The following is an 18161-nucleotide window of genomic DNA, read 5'->3' as shown; positions in this document are numbered from 1 at the left end:
CATTAATGTTGTATTTACTTAGCTTTTGGTTTTCTGTAGCTTGGTCTGTCTACTAATTCTGAGTTTGCTTGCAATTAAAGAAACTTTTTTTATGTGCTGAAGAGGCATGGAGTTTGCCAGTTGATTGCTTTTGAGGTTCTTTTTTAGCAGTTAAAATGTATTGAAAGCTTATAGTTTGGGATTCCTTAGTATGGCTTATTATTATGTAAGTTACTGTGATACTATTGAAATACGATTAAATAAAGTGTGATAATGGAACTTCAGGTGCTGGCTTTTTTGTATTGATGTTGGTTGGAGAGAATGAAAAGCAGCCCATTGGCATTGCATTAATATTTTCATCAGGAGTCTTCAGTTCCATGGCTAATATATAGTGGAGGAGTTCCCAAGGGTGGAGGTGCAATAACTGAAAGCCTGGCTGCTGCTGTTGAAACAGAGATAAGGAATATACTTGTTTTGGTGACGTCTGTGTGTGAAGGTGGGAACTTTCACTCCATGGGCTAGAGTGAGATGAGACTATAAAGCAAGCTTGTTCAACTTTTTGGCATTGGAGCTGTTTCAGTTTCTTTTTTTCAAATTTGAGGAAATTTCAGGAAGATGAAGTTTGACACAACATTAAAGGCAAATTTCAAAACAAGGCTGATGTATGAAAAGAAACAACTTGCTGAGCAAAACCTGAAATTGATGTCAAAGCAGTAACCAGATAACTTTTAATAATCAAGATGACTGTGAGATTGAGAGGATGAGTCTGTATATCTAACTCAGTCTCAGGGTGGGTGAGTGTGTGTGTTAGTGTGTTGTTGAGAGCGAACGAGAACGTAGAGACTGAGAATGAGCCACAGGCCCTCTTGCCCACACACTTCCACTGCAGGCCCTCGGACTTGTCTTGAAAACACATTTCCCTGCTGTTAGCTGCTCGTCCAATCACAGGTTGGTTTCCTCTTGCATTTGCTGTGGGTCAGTTCCTAGCCTGTGGTTGAGCAGCTTTACAGCATTTCTCAAATGTAGGCCAGTTGAATGTTCAACAGGTTTGCAATGCTGGATCCAGAAGGCTTGGGGACTACAATATGGCCCGTGTTAACAAGCCTATGATAAAGTAATCTAAGAGCGCAAACAAGAATCTAATCTCAGCATGTGGGGAGCCAGTGAAATTTGGGAATGAGTGCTCAAATGAATTGTTGTATTAAGAATGATTTCTTTTGTTGTGAAGATGGGTTGACTGAATAAGAGAACTTTTAAGATCATACAGCTTAACATATGGCTACAATTCCATTACAAACCCCAGAAATAATGAGCAAAGATTATTCTACCTACCAAAGAAGTCTTAAAACATTTGGAATATGAAGTATGTTGTATAATGTTCAGGAACATTTGAGATGAACATAATTTACTTTTCAGATATCGACTAATTAATCGAGGCAAGCAAGACATCAGAACAAAAAAATCCATGAAAAGCCTCAATAAGTTTTGCATTATTATTTGTAAATCTGAGTTATGAATCTAAATCTTTTTGCAGACGCTCTAGAAATGTCCTTGTTTTTAATGTAACCCATGGTTTGGGATCCATCTTCATAATTCTGCAAAATCAGCTTCTGCAGAATGACGAGATCATGGGTGTGAACTAATCCAAAAATCCCCAAGCTAACTCTTTTTACCTTAACTCCTATTAACTTGGTAATTCTTTCAACTTGGCTTCATTGCTGCCACCCTCCTGCTCATTGCCCATCTATCTCACCACTTCTGCCTCTCATCGCCAAGCGAGTCCATAATTTTGGGCAGCAGGAACTGACATGAGTGAATTTGAGTTGTTAATTCCACGTAATTAATCATGTCCGGCTTTGCTCTTGTCCATTAATTTCCTACTTGAGACTCTACCAGTTCTTTACCAATGGCCGAGCCTGGCAGTAAATATCAATTAACCATCAGGATGTGCGCTGTTGTAATAGTTAATTACGTGGTACTTGAAGGATTGTGCAGTTAGAAGGCCAGAGACAAGTTCTGCTACAGGGTACTCATTAAGACTTTGGGACAGCATTCAGGGGAATCCTTATTGGATGTGCATGGAGATGCTGGGTGAAACGGCTGGCCTGGGGGTCCTTGTGCGCGAATCGCAAAAACCCAGTCTGCAGGTGCAGCAGGTGATCAAGAAGGCAAATGGAATGTTGGCCTTTATAGTGAGGGGGATTGAATATAAAAACAGGGAGGTCTTACTGCAACTGTACAGGGTACTGGTGAGGCTGCAACTGGAGTACTATGTGCAGTTTTGGTCGCCGTATTTGTGGAAGGATATATTGGCCTTGGAGGGAGTGTGGAGAAGGTTCACTAGGCTGATACCGGAGATGAGGGGGTTACCCTATGAGGAGAGATTGAATAGACTGGGTGGTACTCATTGGAGTTTAGAAGGCTGAGGGGGGATCTTATAGCGACAAATATGATAATGAAGGGGCTAGATAGGTAGAGAGATTCTTCCCACTTAGAAAGAGTAGCAGAACTAGAGGGCACAGCCTCAAGATAAGGGGGGTGCAGTTTAGATTGGAGTTGAGGAGGAATTTCTTCACTCAAAGGGTGGTGAGTGTCTGGAATTCTCTGCCCGTTGAAGTGGTGGAGGCTACCTCGCTGAATATATTTAAGTCACGGGTAGATAGGTTTCTGATAGACAAGGGAATTAAGGGTTATGGGGCGAAAGCAGGAAACTGGAACTGATGCACTTCAGATCAGCCATGATCTTGTTGAATGGCAGGGCAGGCGGCTCGATGGCTTATTCCTGCTCCTATTTCTTATGTCCTAGAGAGCCTATTGTCACTGTCAGGGAACATGATGGGGGTCAGCACAAGGTTCTCATAGGTAATCACACAGAGCTTGCTCTCTTTGCAGCCTCTGCTTCATCTCCCTGTCTTGCTCTGGCCATTGTGTCAACAGTTCACCAAATCCTCTGTTCTACCTGCAACAACACTCCCTGCCAAAACTAAGAAGACACCACAGCAGCCCCAAAAACACACAATGGTAAACCCATACACCTTGCAATTGTAGAAATTCTTCATGTTCATCTTTTACTGTAGTTGTGTGTTCGACCCTAAGAAATGCTGATGCCTGGTCCCTCTTGCAGCCAGATGCGTGATCATTGGAGAATGGTCTACAGATTTAATGAGTGAATCTGCCTAATCCCAATTAGGACTACGGGCACCACATCAGTTGCTGGGGTTGAGAGACATCAGGATAGCTGGTTTGGCATTTAACTGTACAACTGTGCATTCATTAAAGGACTTTCACTGTGATTATGAATTTTGGACCCCATTTTTCTGATCACCCAAAAATGGCCCAAGGTAATGTTATGCAGCAGCAAATTTATTGCAACAGCTCAGTATGGTGATCAAGGTCTAGATTTGCAATCTTAATCTGAGTGCCAGTACCCCCTTCAAATTAACAGCTTGCATTTATATCATGCTTTCAGTGTACTAAAATGACATGAGATGCTTCATGGGAGCATTGTCAAAGAGAATTTGACATCATGCCACAGAAATGACAGAAGTTTGGTCTAAAAGATAAGCTTTAAAGAATATTTTGGGAAGTTTAGCAAATAAATCACGGAACAAATCAGGGATGCACAAGTGGCTGAAATTCAAGGAATGTAGTGAAGGTTGTAGAGTTGAACAAAATCACAGGGAAGAGCAAGGGAGTGTTTGAAAATTAAGGGTGAGAATTTTAAAATCAAGACGTTAGTGATTGAGAGTCAATACAAGCCCATGAGTACAGGGTTGCAGATGAACAGAATGTGTTGAAGTGGATTTCGCCTGTTGAAACAGTTCTATTCATGAAAAGCTTGTGGCAGGCCAAGATATGGATGCAAGGTTCTGGGGAGACTAAGATAGGAGAGTTCCAAAAGGTCTATTCTCGCCATGCTGAAGATGTCATTGAGTGTTTCAGCATCAGATGAGTTGACGAGGGGTGGAGATGACCATGTTATAGAGTTGGAAGTATGTTGTCTTGTTGACAGAGGTTTGTTCATTTGGAATCTCAGCTTTTGGTGAATCGAGTTTTTAAGCAGGCCAAATCCACTTCAAAATTGTGAACTGTGCTAGTGGATTCTGTTATTTGAAGATCCACTTGTGCTTTGCTTTTGCATTATTTTGTTCATATCCATTGCCAAATCATCTGCTCTGTCCTTCATCTGTTGTCCTTCACTTGCTCTTGCTTTCTCTCCAGATGCTGCAGCAGTATTGAAATAGTTAATTGCTGTCGTGATCAGAAGCTAATGTAGGAATTTAAATTTAGTGACAGATGACCCACTTGAAATATATTGGCATAATGGTGTCTTCAACATGTAAATGTTCCAAAATCATGTCTTTCATTTTCTTTCTCTTTACACTGAACTATGGACCAATTAATTAGTGCCAGAGGCAGGAAAGAAACAATGTTTGCTCAAAGATCTTAGAAGATATTCAGAAACTGGAAAGTGAATGAAGCACAAATTTGAAAAAAAAATTAAAACATGATCAACCTAATGTAATTATTTGAATGAGGACCAGAAAAGGTGGTTAATAAAAGGACGTAATATATTTTGATTTCTGCAATGTCTCTGGTAAGGTGCTGAACAGGAAATTCACTCCAGTCATTCCTAGTAATTTGTGAACCCCCACTCCCACTTTGGTGATCCCACATCGTACTAGTCCTAACAACATCTCCATTACTCTGCTGATTATGGAGAGTAAATTGGGGGAGTAAATAGGCAGATGGGGTTTGCCTTGCTTCTTTTGAACAGCACATTCCCAGCGTTTTTTTTCCCTTAGTTGGTTAGATGCAATAGTTGTAGTGGAACTGGAATATTTTGGCTAAAGGTATGGATAATTCTAGAATATGACGGGCAGGATATTTTTGGGACCCAGATTTTTGCTGTGCCCTCTGTACTCCTCAGGTCATGGGAGAATTGAATTAACTGAAGACTGGCTTTGAGACTCGTGGGAACCTCAGAAGAAAGCTGAAATGGGTCATTCACTTAGCAGTTGTTGCTGAAGGTGGCTGCAAACATTTTACCCCCATCTTTTGAACTGTCATGCTGGGCTGTGTCCAGCATTGAGGATGTGGATGTTTGGGGAGCCTTCTCCCCTCAGTTGTTTAATTGCTGCGGCTTATGGTGGTCACTCCTACCAGTACTACCATGGAGAGATACAAGTGTAACACACAAGGTAAAGGTCTCTCATCAGCTTTGTCCTCAAGACTCCAGAACAGTAATGATGCTACTGAGCCACTCAGTGATAAAGTACCCCACCCAATGTAAATTCTGCACCTTTGCTTCTTCCAAGTGGTGTTCAACATGGAGGAATGCTGATCAATCAGTTGAGCAAGAATGATGGGTAGTATTGTGACTTTGGGGAATTACCATGTGTGACATGGTCCCTTTATGAAGACAGTCACATAATCACTCCATGACATCATTGACATTGTCACAAGCATCCGGCAGTTGGGGATTTGAAGCCTGCACCGTGCGCATTGTGAAATAAAACTTGATGTGCTCACAAAAACCCTCGTGGCCTCTCCCATATAATTGGTCCCTGCATCCCCTGAAATAGACAATATCTCAAGTAGCAATCAGGAGGAGGATTCCTTGCCCCTGTTTGACCTGGTGGCTTTTGATTTCATAAGGTCTGGAGTCAATATTGAGGACCCTCAGGGTCATTCCCTTTGAAATGTATACCAGTCTTGCCACCTCTTGCTGATGAGACAGGGATGGTGATGGAATTGTCTGAGACATTCTCTGTGAGGGATGATCTAGTCAGCGTGACTGTTAGGCTCTTGCTTTACTGCTCTGTGGGACATCTCTTCCAATTTTGGCTCAAATATCCAGTTGTTAGAAAATAACTTTGCACAACTGGGTTAGCTATGCCTTTGTTACCTCCCAATTTAGTTGCTAAATCATTTTCTCTTCAGTTTTTTTAAGAACAATTTTGGTACAATGACCATTTCAGAGAACCGTTAAGAATTACATTGTTGTAGTCTGGCTTGTAGGCAAGACTGTTTATGGACATATTTACTTCCCTCCATGGGTGTCCCAGAAGGGTTTTATGAAGATCTGATTGCTTCATGGTCTCCATTACTGATATTAGCTTTTAATTTCAGATGTATTTAATTAGTTGAATTTAAACTCACCAGCCACAAGTACAGATTGAATGTTTGTGTCCAAGTTATTAGTTTATGCCTCTGGATTTCTAGCCCAAAAAAATGATGCCGTGTTATCATGTGATCGAGATATAAACTCGAGGACTTTTCAATTCATATAATGGGTCTTTAATGTTGAAGAATTGCTATGAAATATCTCAGATGGAAAAACTTTGTCATACAGAGAGATAAGAATTCAAGACATTGTACAGAAATCTGTCATTCAGCAGTACTCCACCTACTGATTTATAGTAGGGGTAGTGTACTTGTTTTGATAAACATATTCTTGTCATGGCAACCGTAACGATGTTGAAATACATGTGCTATCCTTGCAGTGTGACCATTGAGGCACAAATATTTTGTATGCTATAGTACAATCTGTGTATTTTGATTAAATTCTCAATTAGTTCAAAATGGTCCCGACCAAGTACCTTGAACTTTTAATAGAGGTTCTTCAAGTCATAAAAACAATTCCTGTTAAGAATACATGCACTATTCTATCTTATATTCTTCAAACTGATATTGTGCTCAACGAGCCCTAACTTGTTTAGATTACATTTTTCATTCAATACCCTAGGGTTTTTTGTTCAAGCAGCATGCGTTACCTGTTTTACTGTTGAATCTATCTTAATTGTATCTCAGAAATCAAGTATTGTTCTGTAGTTACATTTTTGGTTGATTTGGTGTGCTTGACTGTTAGCTTGGAATCAGTTTCTTAATTTGCTCCATGTAATGGGTGCTTCAGTTCTTGTTCTCTTTCTGCTCTGACTTAAAGATCAGTATGCATTGCTAGTTCCAGGTTTGCAGCAGTGCAGCAAAAACCCAGTTTAGAGGTCTCATGCCAGATAGGTGCCTGGCTGTATGGAATTAGCAGCAAAGCTTGAGGCACTATTCGTCTTGTGTTGCCTAGTTGGATTCTAATTCGCCATTCATTAGACGCTAACTTCAAAATTCTGTCTTTAGATTCATCATAGTTCTATCAAGATTCAGTAACCATTGATAGAAGGCCCAAAAAGCGATGGAGCAGTCTTGGTTCTGGGGAGCGAAGGCAGACAAGTGTTCACTGTGGCGGGGGCGGGGAGCATTTTAGTAATAGCGACCACAACATGATACGGTTCAAACTTGTTATGGACAAGGAGAAAGATGGTCTGCACAACATGTCTTTGGATTGGAGGAGGGCAGATTTTATTAAAACAAGGCAGAATCCAGCCGAAGTTGATTGGGGACAGCTCTTTGTGGGAGAGTCTACAGCAGAGCAGTGGACGGCATCCAAAAAGGAAATGGGAGAGCACAGTTCCAACATGTTCCCTACAGGGGGCAGTGTAGTAGCAATAAGTTCAGGGGACCCTGGATGTCTAGGACAATTGAAGTCTGGATAAGGAAGAAGAGAAAGGCTTTTAGCAAATCCAAAGTGAGCAATTGAGCTGCGTTCCTAGAGGAATATAGGAGGAACAAGAGGCAACCAAAGAAAGCAATTAGAAGAGCGAAGAGGGGGGATGAAAAAGGACTTAATGAGACTCCTAAGATATTCTGTAAATATGTTAAGGGGAAAGAGGTTAACCAGGGAAAGAGTAGGGTCCATTAGAGACCAAGGAGGCAATCTGTGCGCGAAGCCACAGGACATTGGAAGAGTGTTAAATGAATACTTCTTGTCAGTCTTCACTCAAAGGACATCATAGGAAAAGTTTGACAAAGGAAATGAGGTTTTGGAGGCTCTGATAGCTTTAAAAATGGATGAATCCCCAGACCCAGATAAATTGCATTCCAGGCTGCTGTGGTTGGCAAGGCAGGAAATTGAAAGAGCTCTGCCACAAATATTTAATTCCTCTCTGGCTATGGCGTAAGTCATCATGTGGAGATGCCAGTGTTGGATTGGAGTAAACACAATAAGAAATCTCACAACACCAGGTTCAAGTCCAACAGGTTCATTTGGTAGCAGAAACCACTAGCTTTAGGAGCACTACCCCTTCATCAGGTGAGTGGGAGTTCTATTCACAAACAGGGCATATAAAGACACAAACTCAATTTACAAAATAATGGTTGGAATGCAAGTCTTTACAAGTAATCAGGTCTGAAAGGTACAGACAATGAGTGGAGAGAGGGTTCAGCATGGGTTAAAGAGATGTATATTGTCTTCAGCCAGGACAGTTAATGAGATTTTGCAAGTCGTGGCGTTACAGATAGTGTGACATGAACCCAAGATCCTGATTGAGGCTGTCCTCGTGTGTGGAACTGGGCTATCAGTCTGTGCTCAGCAACTCTGCGTTGTCGTGTTTCATGAAGGCTGCCTTGGAGAACACTTCTCCGAAGATCGCAGGCCGAATGCCTATGACTGCTGAAGTGTTCCCTAACAGGAAGAGAACACTCTTGCCTGGTGATTGTCGAGCGGTGTTCATTCATCTGTTGTCGCAGCAAACTACCCAGCCTTCAGGAGAATAGTGACCATGCAACCCTGCCACAGCAACCTCTGCAAGACATGCCGGATCATCGACACAGATGCCATCATCTCGCGTGGTAACACTATCCACCAGGTACACGGTACATATGCTTGCAACTCAGCCAACTTTGTCTACCTGATAAGCTGCAGGAAAGGATGTCCCAGGCATGGTACACTGGGGAGACCATGCAGACGCTACGACAACGGATGAATGAACACCACTCTACAATCACCAGGCAAGAGTTTTTTCTTCCTGTGGGGGAACATTTCAGCTGTCACGGGCATTTGGCCGCTGATCTTTGGGTAAGTGTTCTCCAACGCGGCCTTCATGATACACAACAATGCAGAATTACTGAGCAGAGACTGATAGCCAAGTTCCACACACATGAGGACAGCCTCAACCGGGATCTTGGGTTCATGTCACACTATCTGTAACCCCCACGGCTTGCTTGGGGTTGCAAAATCTCACTATCTGTCCTGGTTGGAGACAAAGCACATCTCTTTAACATGTGCTTCACCCTCTCTCCACTCATGTCTTTACCTTTAAGACTTGATGACCTGTAAAGACTTGCATTCCAACAATTATTTTATGAATGGCGTTTGTGTCTTTATCTGCCCTGTTTGTGACTAGAATTCCCACTCACCTGATGAAGGGACAGCACTCCGAAAGCCAGTGGCTTTTGCTACCAAATAAACCTGTTGGACTTTAACCTGGTGTTGTGAGACTTCATACTATCGCGAAAGTGCTGGAGGATGGCTAATGCGGTTTCAAGAAGCATGATAGCAATGAAACACAGAATTACAGACTGGTGAGTTTTGTGTCAGTGGTAGGGAAACTAGCTGAGAAAATTCTGAAGGAGAGTATTAATCCCTACTTGAAAAGGCATGGCTTGATTAGGGATAGTCAACATGGCTTTGTCATGGTCAAGCCTAACAAATTTTTTGATAAGGTGTTTGAATGTGTGGATGAGGGAATGATGTAGTTTATATGGAATTCCGCAAAGACCACACAGGAGACTGATTAGAGAAGGTTGAAGCACATGGAATTTAGGGAAACTTGGCTTGTAACAGGACACAAAAGGTGGAGGATGGTAGAAGACTGTTGGAGTGATTGGAGGCTGGTGTTCAGTGGTGTATCACAAGGTTCAGTGCTGGGTCCCTTATCATTATGTGCATAAATGATATAGATGTTGATGTGGGGGAATGATCAATTTGCAGATGAAATCAAGATTGGTAGAGTGGTTAATAATGAAAAAAAAGAGTAGTTTGCAGAAAGATACAGACAGATTGGTTAGACAGGCAGAGCAGTGGCTGTTGGTATTTAATCACTGTTTAGTGTGAGGTGATGTACTTCAGAAGAATTAACAAATATTAAATGAATGGTAAGACACTAGGAAGCTGAGGAACAGATAGATCTTGGGATAGTTATTCACAGATTCCTGAAGGTGGCAGAACAGGTGAATAGGGCTGTTATGGTATAGAGTTTAAGGGCAAGGTGGTAATGTTGAAAATGTACAGAATGTTGGTCAGGTTGCAGCTGGAGTACTGTGTGCAGTTCTGCTCACCTTGCCCTTGGAAAGATGTGATTGTACAGAGACGATTCACCAAAATGTTGCTTGGGATGGAGCATTTGAGCTATAAGGAGAGACTGGATAGGCTTGGATTGCTTTCTTTAGAGCTGAGAAGGCTGTGGGAGGCATATTTTTGAGGGTGTATATAATTGAGGGAGATGAACTGGGTGAGTTGGGGGACAGCTGAGTTGAGGGGCCAAACACGAGGGCATAGTTTTTTTGATTTGATTTTGTCATATGTATTAGTATATAATGAAAAGTATTGTTTCTTGTATACTATACAGATAAACCATACCATTCAAAGAGAAGGAAAAGAGAATGTGTAGAATGTAGTGTTACAGTCATAGCTTGGATGCAGAGAAAGGTCAACTTAGTGTGAGGTAGATCCATTCAAAACTCTGGCTGTTCTTGAGTCAGTTGGTACATGACCTCTGACTTTTGTATCTTTTTCCTAATGGAGGAAGGTGGAAGAGAGTGTCTGGGGTGGGTGGTGTCCTTAATTATGCTGGCTGCTTTGTCAAGGCTGCTTTGTGAGAATTGTAGACAGAGGCAATGGATGGGAGGCTGGTTTGCATGATGGATTGTCCTACATTCACAACCTTTTATAGTTCCTTAGGGTCTTGGGCAGAGCAGGAGCCATACCAAGCTGTGATACAACCAGAAAGAATGCTTTTTATGGTGCTCCTGTAAACATTGGTGAAAGTCGTAGCTGACGTGCCAAATTTCCTTAGTCTGCTGAGAGTTTAGGAACAAGTGATCTGGAGGGGATTTGAAGAAACTTTTTTCTTACTCAGGATGATGACAATCTGGAATGCATGCCCTGGGGAGGCAGTGGAAGTTGGAAACCTTACAACCCTTAAAAAGTATTTGGATGAATGCTTGAAACATCATAACAGTCGAGAATGTGGGAAAAATGCTGGAAAATGGGAGAAGCGTGACGTTTGTGGTAGTTATTGTTGGTGTAGACTCAATGGACCAAAGGGCCTTTTCTGTGCTATATGACTCTATTTCCTTTATAAAATTTTTAGGTACTTCAGTGGTGATTGTTGTCAGAAGAGTTGAAAGATAATTTATTTGCCAAGGTGTAGAATTCAAGCTGACAGAATTAGGGTCTTTTAATCCTATCTTGTCAGAGTAATTTTGCTGTCCTGTCCTGGCAAGTGGGTCCCCCACATTTATCAATAATGTCATGCAAAGCTAGATTTGCTGTAGCCAGGAACACCTTGTTTAATGAAAGCCTTAAACTATGCCAGTTAAAAACTAACTTTAGTATTTTGTTTAAAGACAAAATAAATATTTCTATGTTTTCATTCCTAACATTTGAATCCTGAAGGAAGATCAAAGTATAACTTATTTGCCAAAATTAGGCTGTGTCTGGAGATGGTAGAGATTGGGGACTGGGGACATGCCTAGTTAAATAATGAAATGTTTGTATTTACATAGTACCTGTCATGACCTTGGGACACCTTAAAATGCTTTACAGTGAATGAAATATTTCTGAAGTGCAATCACTGTTATGATGTGGATGTGGCAGCATTTTGAATCGCAACAAGCTCTCTCAAATAGCAATGCGACTCTGACCAGATAATCTAATGATGTTGACTGAGAGTGTAATTACTGGCCAAGGCAATATTGTGTGTTGTGCAGAATGATCAGTTGGTGCTTAATCCAGTGTGTTGGCAAGGCTTTACAGTGCAGTAATTTGCCATGTGTGCAGAGTATAATTTTGCATTTGAAACATGGGCAAATTTTCTACTTTGAGATTGAATTAGCCTCCCTGTTTTGGAGGTGTTTTCTTCTGTTTTTCAATTCCACTTGTTTACGGTCAGGGTAAACAAGGTAATCATCAAGTTGGTGTAAGGCATCTACAAAACTCGTTACATGTAATGCCGCAGAAAGGTCTGGATTGAATTATTCACTGACTTTTCTCTTTCCTTTTGTTTTGAGCACTTAGAAATATAGGTTTTTTGATGCAGAGCAGTGTCACTCTGGATAATGCTGGAAATATGTTGACAAACCTTTTTAAAAATTAGAACCATTGTATCTTTTTGTAATTAATTTTTTTCTTCTCTATTTTGCTTTCTTAACAATTTTGATTGTATGCAAGCCTCACTAAGAGTGCTTATATTTATTTAGTGGGAGGCTAGTGGATTGTCATTGGATGAGTAATCCAGAGGTCCAAGCTAATCCTCTGGGGTTCAAATCCCAGTATGTTGGAATTTGAATTCTAATGTCAGTAATAGTGACCATGGAATCAGTGTCAATTATCATAACCCATCTGTTTCACTGATATCCTTTAGGTAAGAAAACCTGTCGTTCTCACCTGATCTGGTCAACATCTGACTCCAGACCACAGCAATGTGGTTGACTCTTAACTATCCTCTGAAGTCTCCCATATTGCTAAACAGGACAGACTTTAAATACATCTCGCAACTCAAAATGGGGTCTCCATGAGGAGCTGTGGGTTTTCAGTCGCAGCAGAATTGTACTCGTCACAATATATAATTTGATGACCTAGCATATCTCCACTCTACCATTTCCATCAAAGTGGAGGATCAACCCCTGTTCAGTGAAGCGTGCAGGAAGGAATGCATCAACCAAACCTAAATATGTGTCAAACCATTGAAGCTACAACACACTTCCGTGTCAAACTGGAAGCAGCATGTGATAGACAGAGCTAAGTGATCTCACAGCCATAGAATCCGATCTGCTATCCTGTCACGTTCAGTCATGAATGGTGGTGGACAATTAAACAACTAATTGCAAGAGGAGGCTCTCTGGGGGTGATCTCTCACCCCTCAATGATGGAGGGGCATCTCATTCCTCAATGATGGGGACGGGGGGTGCCCATTCCTCAATGATGGGGGGTCTCAATGAACCCCAACACAAAACACAAGAAGGTTGAACATTTGTAGCTATTTTCAGCCAAAAGCGCCGAGTGGATGCTCCATCTAAAATGGCTTCTGAGGTCCCCAACATTGTAGATGTCAGTCTTCAGCCAATTTGATTCACTCCATTTGATATCAGGAAATGGCTGAAGTTACTGGATACTGCCTTGACAGCATTTGGACAATTGTACTGAAGACTTATGTTCCAAAACAATCTGTGCTCCAACCTAAGTTGTTACAATGACAACACTGATAGCTACCTAGGAATATGGAAAATGGCTCAGGCACGTCCTGTCCACTTAAAAAAAAGAGGCAAATCCAACATGGCCAATTACCACCTCATCACTCTTTTTGCTATGATCAGCAGGTGCTGAATGGATTCAGTGACAGTATTATCAGGTGGCATTTAACTCAGTAATAACCTGTGCGTCAGCGAGCAGGTTAAATTCTGCCAGAGCCATTCAGCTCATTACCTCAATAACTTTCATCCACACATGGACAAAAGAAATGAAGCTCAGAGGTGAGTTGAGAGTTACTGCCTTTGCTTTTAAGATGGCACATGTTGAGTATTGCATAAAGAAGTTCTAACAAAACCGGAATTGATGGAAATTGGGGAAAATTCTCCACTGGTTAGAGTAATACCTAGCACAAAAGAAGATGATTATGGTTGTCGGTGGTGAATCATCTCAGTGCAGAGATGCTGTTAACAGGAGTTCTTCAGGGTAGTGTCCTGGCTAGTGTCCCAAACATCTTCAGCTGCTTCATCAGATCTTCTCTTCATCATAAGGTCAGAAGCGGGGATGTTTGCTAATGATTGCACAATGTTTAGCACCATTCCCAAATGCACAGACATTGAAGTGGCTTGTATCCTTATACAATGAAACCTAGACTATTCATGCTTTGGCTGAGAAGTGGCAACTAATATTTGTGCTATGCAAGTGCAAGGCAATGACCATCTGCAACAAAAGAGAATCTGACCATTTCTCCTTGACATTGTTGAATCCCCCGCTATCAACTTCCCGGGAGGGTTACAATTGACCAGAAACTGAGCTGAATCAACCAACCAATACTATGGTGGCAAGAGCAATTCATAGGATAGGAATTCTGCAGCGCGTAACTTACTGCCTGACTCTCAAAGCTTGCCCACCATCAACAAATCAGGAGTATGATGGAATACTTTCCATTAGTCTGGATGGGTACAGCCCCAACCACACTCTCCAAACTCAACACCCTCCAGGACAAAACATCTCATTTAATTAGCACCCCACCCATCCCTTCAACATTCACTTCCTCCGTCATTGATGGACAATGGCAGATGTGTGTACGTCTGCAAGATGCAGCAACTGAACAAAGCTCCTTCACCAGCACCTTCCAAAGCCCATGCCCCCTAGCATCTGGAAAGATGAGAGCAACAGATGCATGTGAACAAAACCACTTGTAAGTTTCCCTCCAAGTCACCAACCATGCTGACTTGGAATTATATTGCCATTTCTTTAGTATCAATGGATCTCAATCCCGGAGTTTCCTTTCTTATTAGCATTGTGTGTTCCTACGATACAGAGACTGCAACAGTTCAAGAAGGCAGCTCATAACCACCTTCCAAAGGGAAGTTTTGAGACGGACAATAAATGCTGGCTTAGCCAGTGATGCCCACATCTTTTGTATGTATGAATAAAAAAGCGAGCACCTTAATTGGTCAGAGAACTTGAATTCAAAAGCAGTTCAGCTGCAGTTATCTAACTAACCAATGAGGTCAGTGGAGAAATTTTTGAGTATGCTATCATAAAATCCCTACAGTGCAGAAGGAAGCCAATCGACCCATCAAGCCTGCATGACGACAACGTCACCCAGGCCTTGCCTCCGGAACCCCATCTGTTTATCCTGCGAGTCCCCTGACACTTGAGGTCAATTTAACATGGCTAATCAACCTAACCCACATGTATTTGGGCTGTGGGAGGGAACTGGAGCACTGTAAGGAAACCCACGCAGACGCAGGAAAAGCATGCAAACTCCACACAGAGAGTGACCCAAGTTTGTACTAATATGTAGTACTTAACAGAGAATGTACCTGGTGCAGTAAGGTAAGATATTTTGCTTAGTTTGGAATATGGTAATGTGAAGAAATCAGAAGGTCCAGTGAGTCATGATGACATGCTCTAAAGCTCTGGCAAGTAATGGTTACTGCTGGAATTGAGTTTCTGTATAAAAGGAACGGAACAAAAAACAGTATTTAAACTAAGAGCATTGCTGTCTGGATCTTGGGTGAGTGAAGCTCTTTGCTCCATTTATTTTTCTGGCACAGGAGTACCTTTATCTGAACCCAATAGTTCATGCGTGCCCAGTGCTGACCATGACGTTTTGACATGTTTAGAGTTATTGTTATGATGTTGCAACATACTTCACTCTGAATTATTGTATGCAATTCTGGTCACGACACTTCAGTAAGGATATGAAGCTAGAGAAAAGAAAGTATTCGTGACTGTGGCTCCAGGGTGAGGAACTTCATAAATTGGAGAACTTGAGACTTGGAGAATAGAAGTTCGAGAGGAAATTTGATAGATGTATTCAAAATCTTCAGTTACTCAAAACTTTGAGAGGTTTGGACAAAGTATATAAGGAGAAGCTATAACAGTTGATGGGAGGTTGAAAACCAGAGTGTGCAGACGTAAGGTGATTGGCAAAATAAGCAAATGACTGGAATCTAGAATCTTATCAAGATTGTGATGGAAGCAGACTGAACAATGGCATTCAGAAGCTTCAAGGTTAACCCTGGAACAAAGTAATTGCATACAAATGACAAATAAATCTTTAGTAGTGATAACGAAGGACATCAATTATTCTGATGTGGATTGAGATAGTCAGTGTGAAGAGCAAAGAAAGGAGGAGTTCCTGAAATGTATACTTCAGAGTTTTTTTAATGAAACCCAAAGCGCACAATCAAAATTGAAAAACTGTGGATTTTGAAAACCTAATAGATAGAAAAAGGGCTAGTTTTCTCTTTTGGTGAAGAGAAAGCTAAGAGGAAATTTGAGGTAGTCAAAATCATGCAGGAATTGGACAAAGTCGATTGAAAGGAACTATCCCCACTGGAAAGGACGAGAGTGAGAAGGCACTGATTTAAGGAATTGGCAAAAGAAGCATTGGAGGCATGAGAAACATCCATGTACACTGCATGATTAAGATTTGGAATATACTGCCTGACAGTTTGGTGGAAGCCGTGTCAGTCAAGGCATTTGGGCGGGAATTGGATTGTTATTTGAAAAGGAAGAATATGCAGAGATGCAGGAGCAAGGCACCAAATGAATTGTTAATTTAGTGGGTTGGCACAGACATATTGGACCAACTGGCCTCCTGCTTATATAGATTCTGTAATTGAATGCTGTAATTATTCTACTCAGGTAATGAGTAAGTTTATGTATAATTAGGTCAGAATGGAATGTCACAATATTGCCACCAAATTGTGCTACTGCAATTGTTGACTGCAACAGCGAGGTTGGGGTAACCCATTCAGGAATGGGTCTTCCTGGCTGCTGATAGAAAAAGAACTTTTGACAGAATGAATATGGTTGTTGGCTGTGGGAGAACTATGTCTTAAACCACGGGACAGTAACTTTGGAGCAGTATCAACATGGTTCATGACTTTTAAATACCAGCTGCCAAGTAGTAAGTGGGCAAAAAGTCCTTTTTTAATTTAATTTTCTGATTCACATGAGCTGATTGACTGTAAAATTATAACACTTGATGAATGTTAAGGTTTTTAAAAGATTGAAAGACTTGTTGAAATACACTTAAGATGACAAAAGTGAAACCAGGACCAAATTGGGCACAAAGAAATTAAATTCTTAAATAGTCTTCATTTAGCGTGATGCATTTAACTCTGCACGGTTCTGAAATTCTGCTGTTGGTTATCCATTGCATTAGATTAGCTGGTACTTGTGTAAATAAATAATCTGGTTCTTCAGTTTACACAAATATTAATTTGTATTTTTTCTGAAGTAATTGTTTTCAAGTTTGATAGATCAGTGATGTTGAGTTTATTTTCATTAAGTTAGTTTGGCATGATTAATTTTATATCAGGCCATTAGTATTTTGTTAATGTTTAACTTGATTTCTTTTCTTTACAGTTGGATGAGAAAACGGAATCATTTTCTCGGGTGAGTACTAATCTCAGTATTCTATTAAGAATTTTGTCAGTTCCATTGAGGGCTGAGAAAATAGTTTGCTAATATATATGCTCAGCATAAAATTACTATCACAAACCCTTTAAAGACGCTCCCAAAATGGTTTGTGAACCAAGAATTTTTATGTGCAACCCCCCCTCCCTTTTTACTTTGTGATTGACTCAATTTAAAAATAACTTGCAGACAAACTTTAGTCCAGAAAAAAGGCTAGTGTGTTGCAAAAACTGCTGCTGAACGTTTCTAAAAATATATAAATTATTGACTAAAATGCAGATACAGAGATTAAAATGCAGTTAAAGAAATAAGCATCATTTAAGATGAGATTTTGACTCTGAGATATTGTTGCAGGCCCGTTGCTTGTGGGTTACCTGGAATGAAGAGTTGGAATTGACAGGCTGTGTTCGTCAAGTGTGATGGCTTTGATAGTTCAAGATTGGGGATTTGTCTTTTCAGATGGAGTCAGCTGATCAGATTTTTGAGAGAGAGAATCTTTCCGATTCCTCACTAATTCTGCATCTACAGGTGGCTTGGACTCTTTTGGCAGAATAATTTCTTAATATCTTACTCTTTGTCCTTGTCACAACTCTCCCAGGGGCTTGTGCACCCTGTCTTTCAAAATGGCTTCTTACAGCTACCTTTATATAATTCAAAAAAATGCAAAAGGGCTCTAATGTTAATTTCTAATCTGCCACTGTTTCACCAGGAAAATAAGTTAATTATGTTGTGGCCCTTCAAAGTCCCTGCCTTGCTCCCAATTCCTTTAAGATTTAAAAGCTTAAATCGTTGTTTAAGCTTTTTAGAAGATTCCATGGGCATCCCCTGGAGCAGTCTTTGCATTTTAATGATTCTTTGTAGCCAGTTCTAGAAATACCAGCCTGACAAGAATTTAAACAACAAATGCAGGAAGGTTGTGTGTCCATCCTTCCATTCTGAA

General features: G+C 40.9%; 1 protein-coding gene across 9 annotated transcripts in view; it reads left to right on the top strand.

Moving 5' to 3' along the window:
- lrrfip2 (leucine rich repeat (in FLII) interacting protein 2) overlaps positions 1 to 18161 on the top strand; it is a 184630-nt gene that overhangs the window by 119776 nt on the left and 46693 nt on the right. For all 9 annotated transcript variants that reach the window (XM_080193711.1, XM_080193708.1, XM_080193710.1 and 6 more), the window contains one exon: positions 17171 to 17200. In XM_080193711.1, the coding sequence (XP_080049837.1) occupies positions 17171 to 17200 (30 nt within the window). The remainder of the gene's footprint in view (positions 1 to 17170; positions 17201 to 18161) is intronic.

The sequence above is a fragment of the Carcharhinus amblyrhynchos genome, chromosome 8 (genome assembly GCF_965287045.1).
Source record: "Carcharhinus amblyrhynchos chromosome 8, sCarAmb.v2.hapA, whole genome shotgun sequence".
Lineage (NCBI taxonomy): Eukaryota > Metazoa > Chordata > Chondrichthyes > Carcharhiniformes > Carcharhinidae > Carcharhinus > Carcharhinus amblyrhynchos.
The sequence above is the reverse complement of the archived record's forward strand: the minus strand, read 5'-3'. Positions and strand labels throughout refer to the sequence as shown.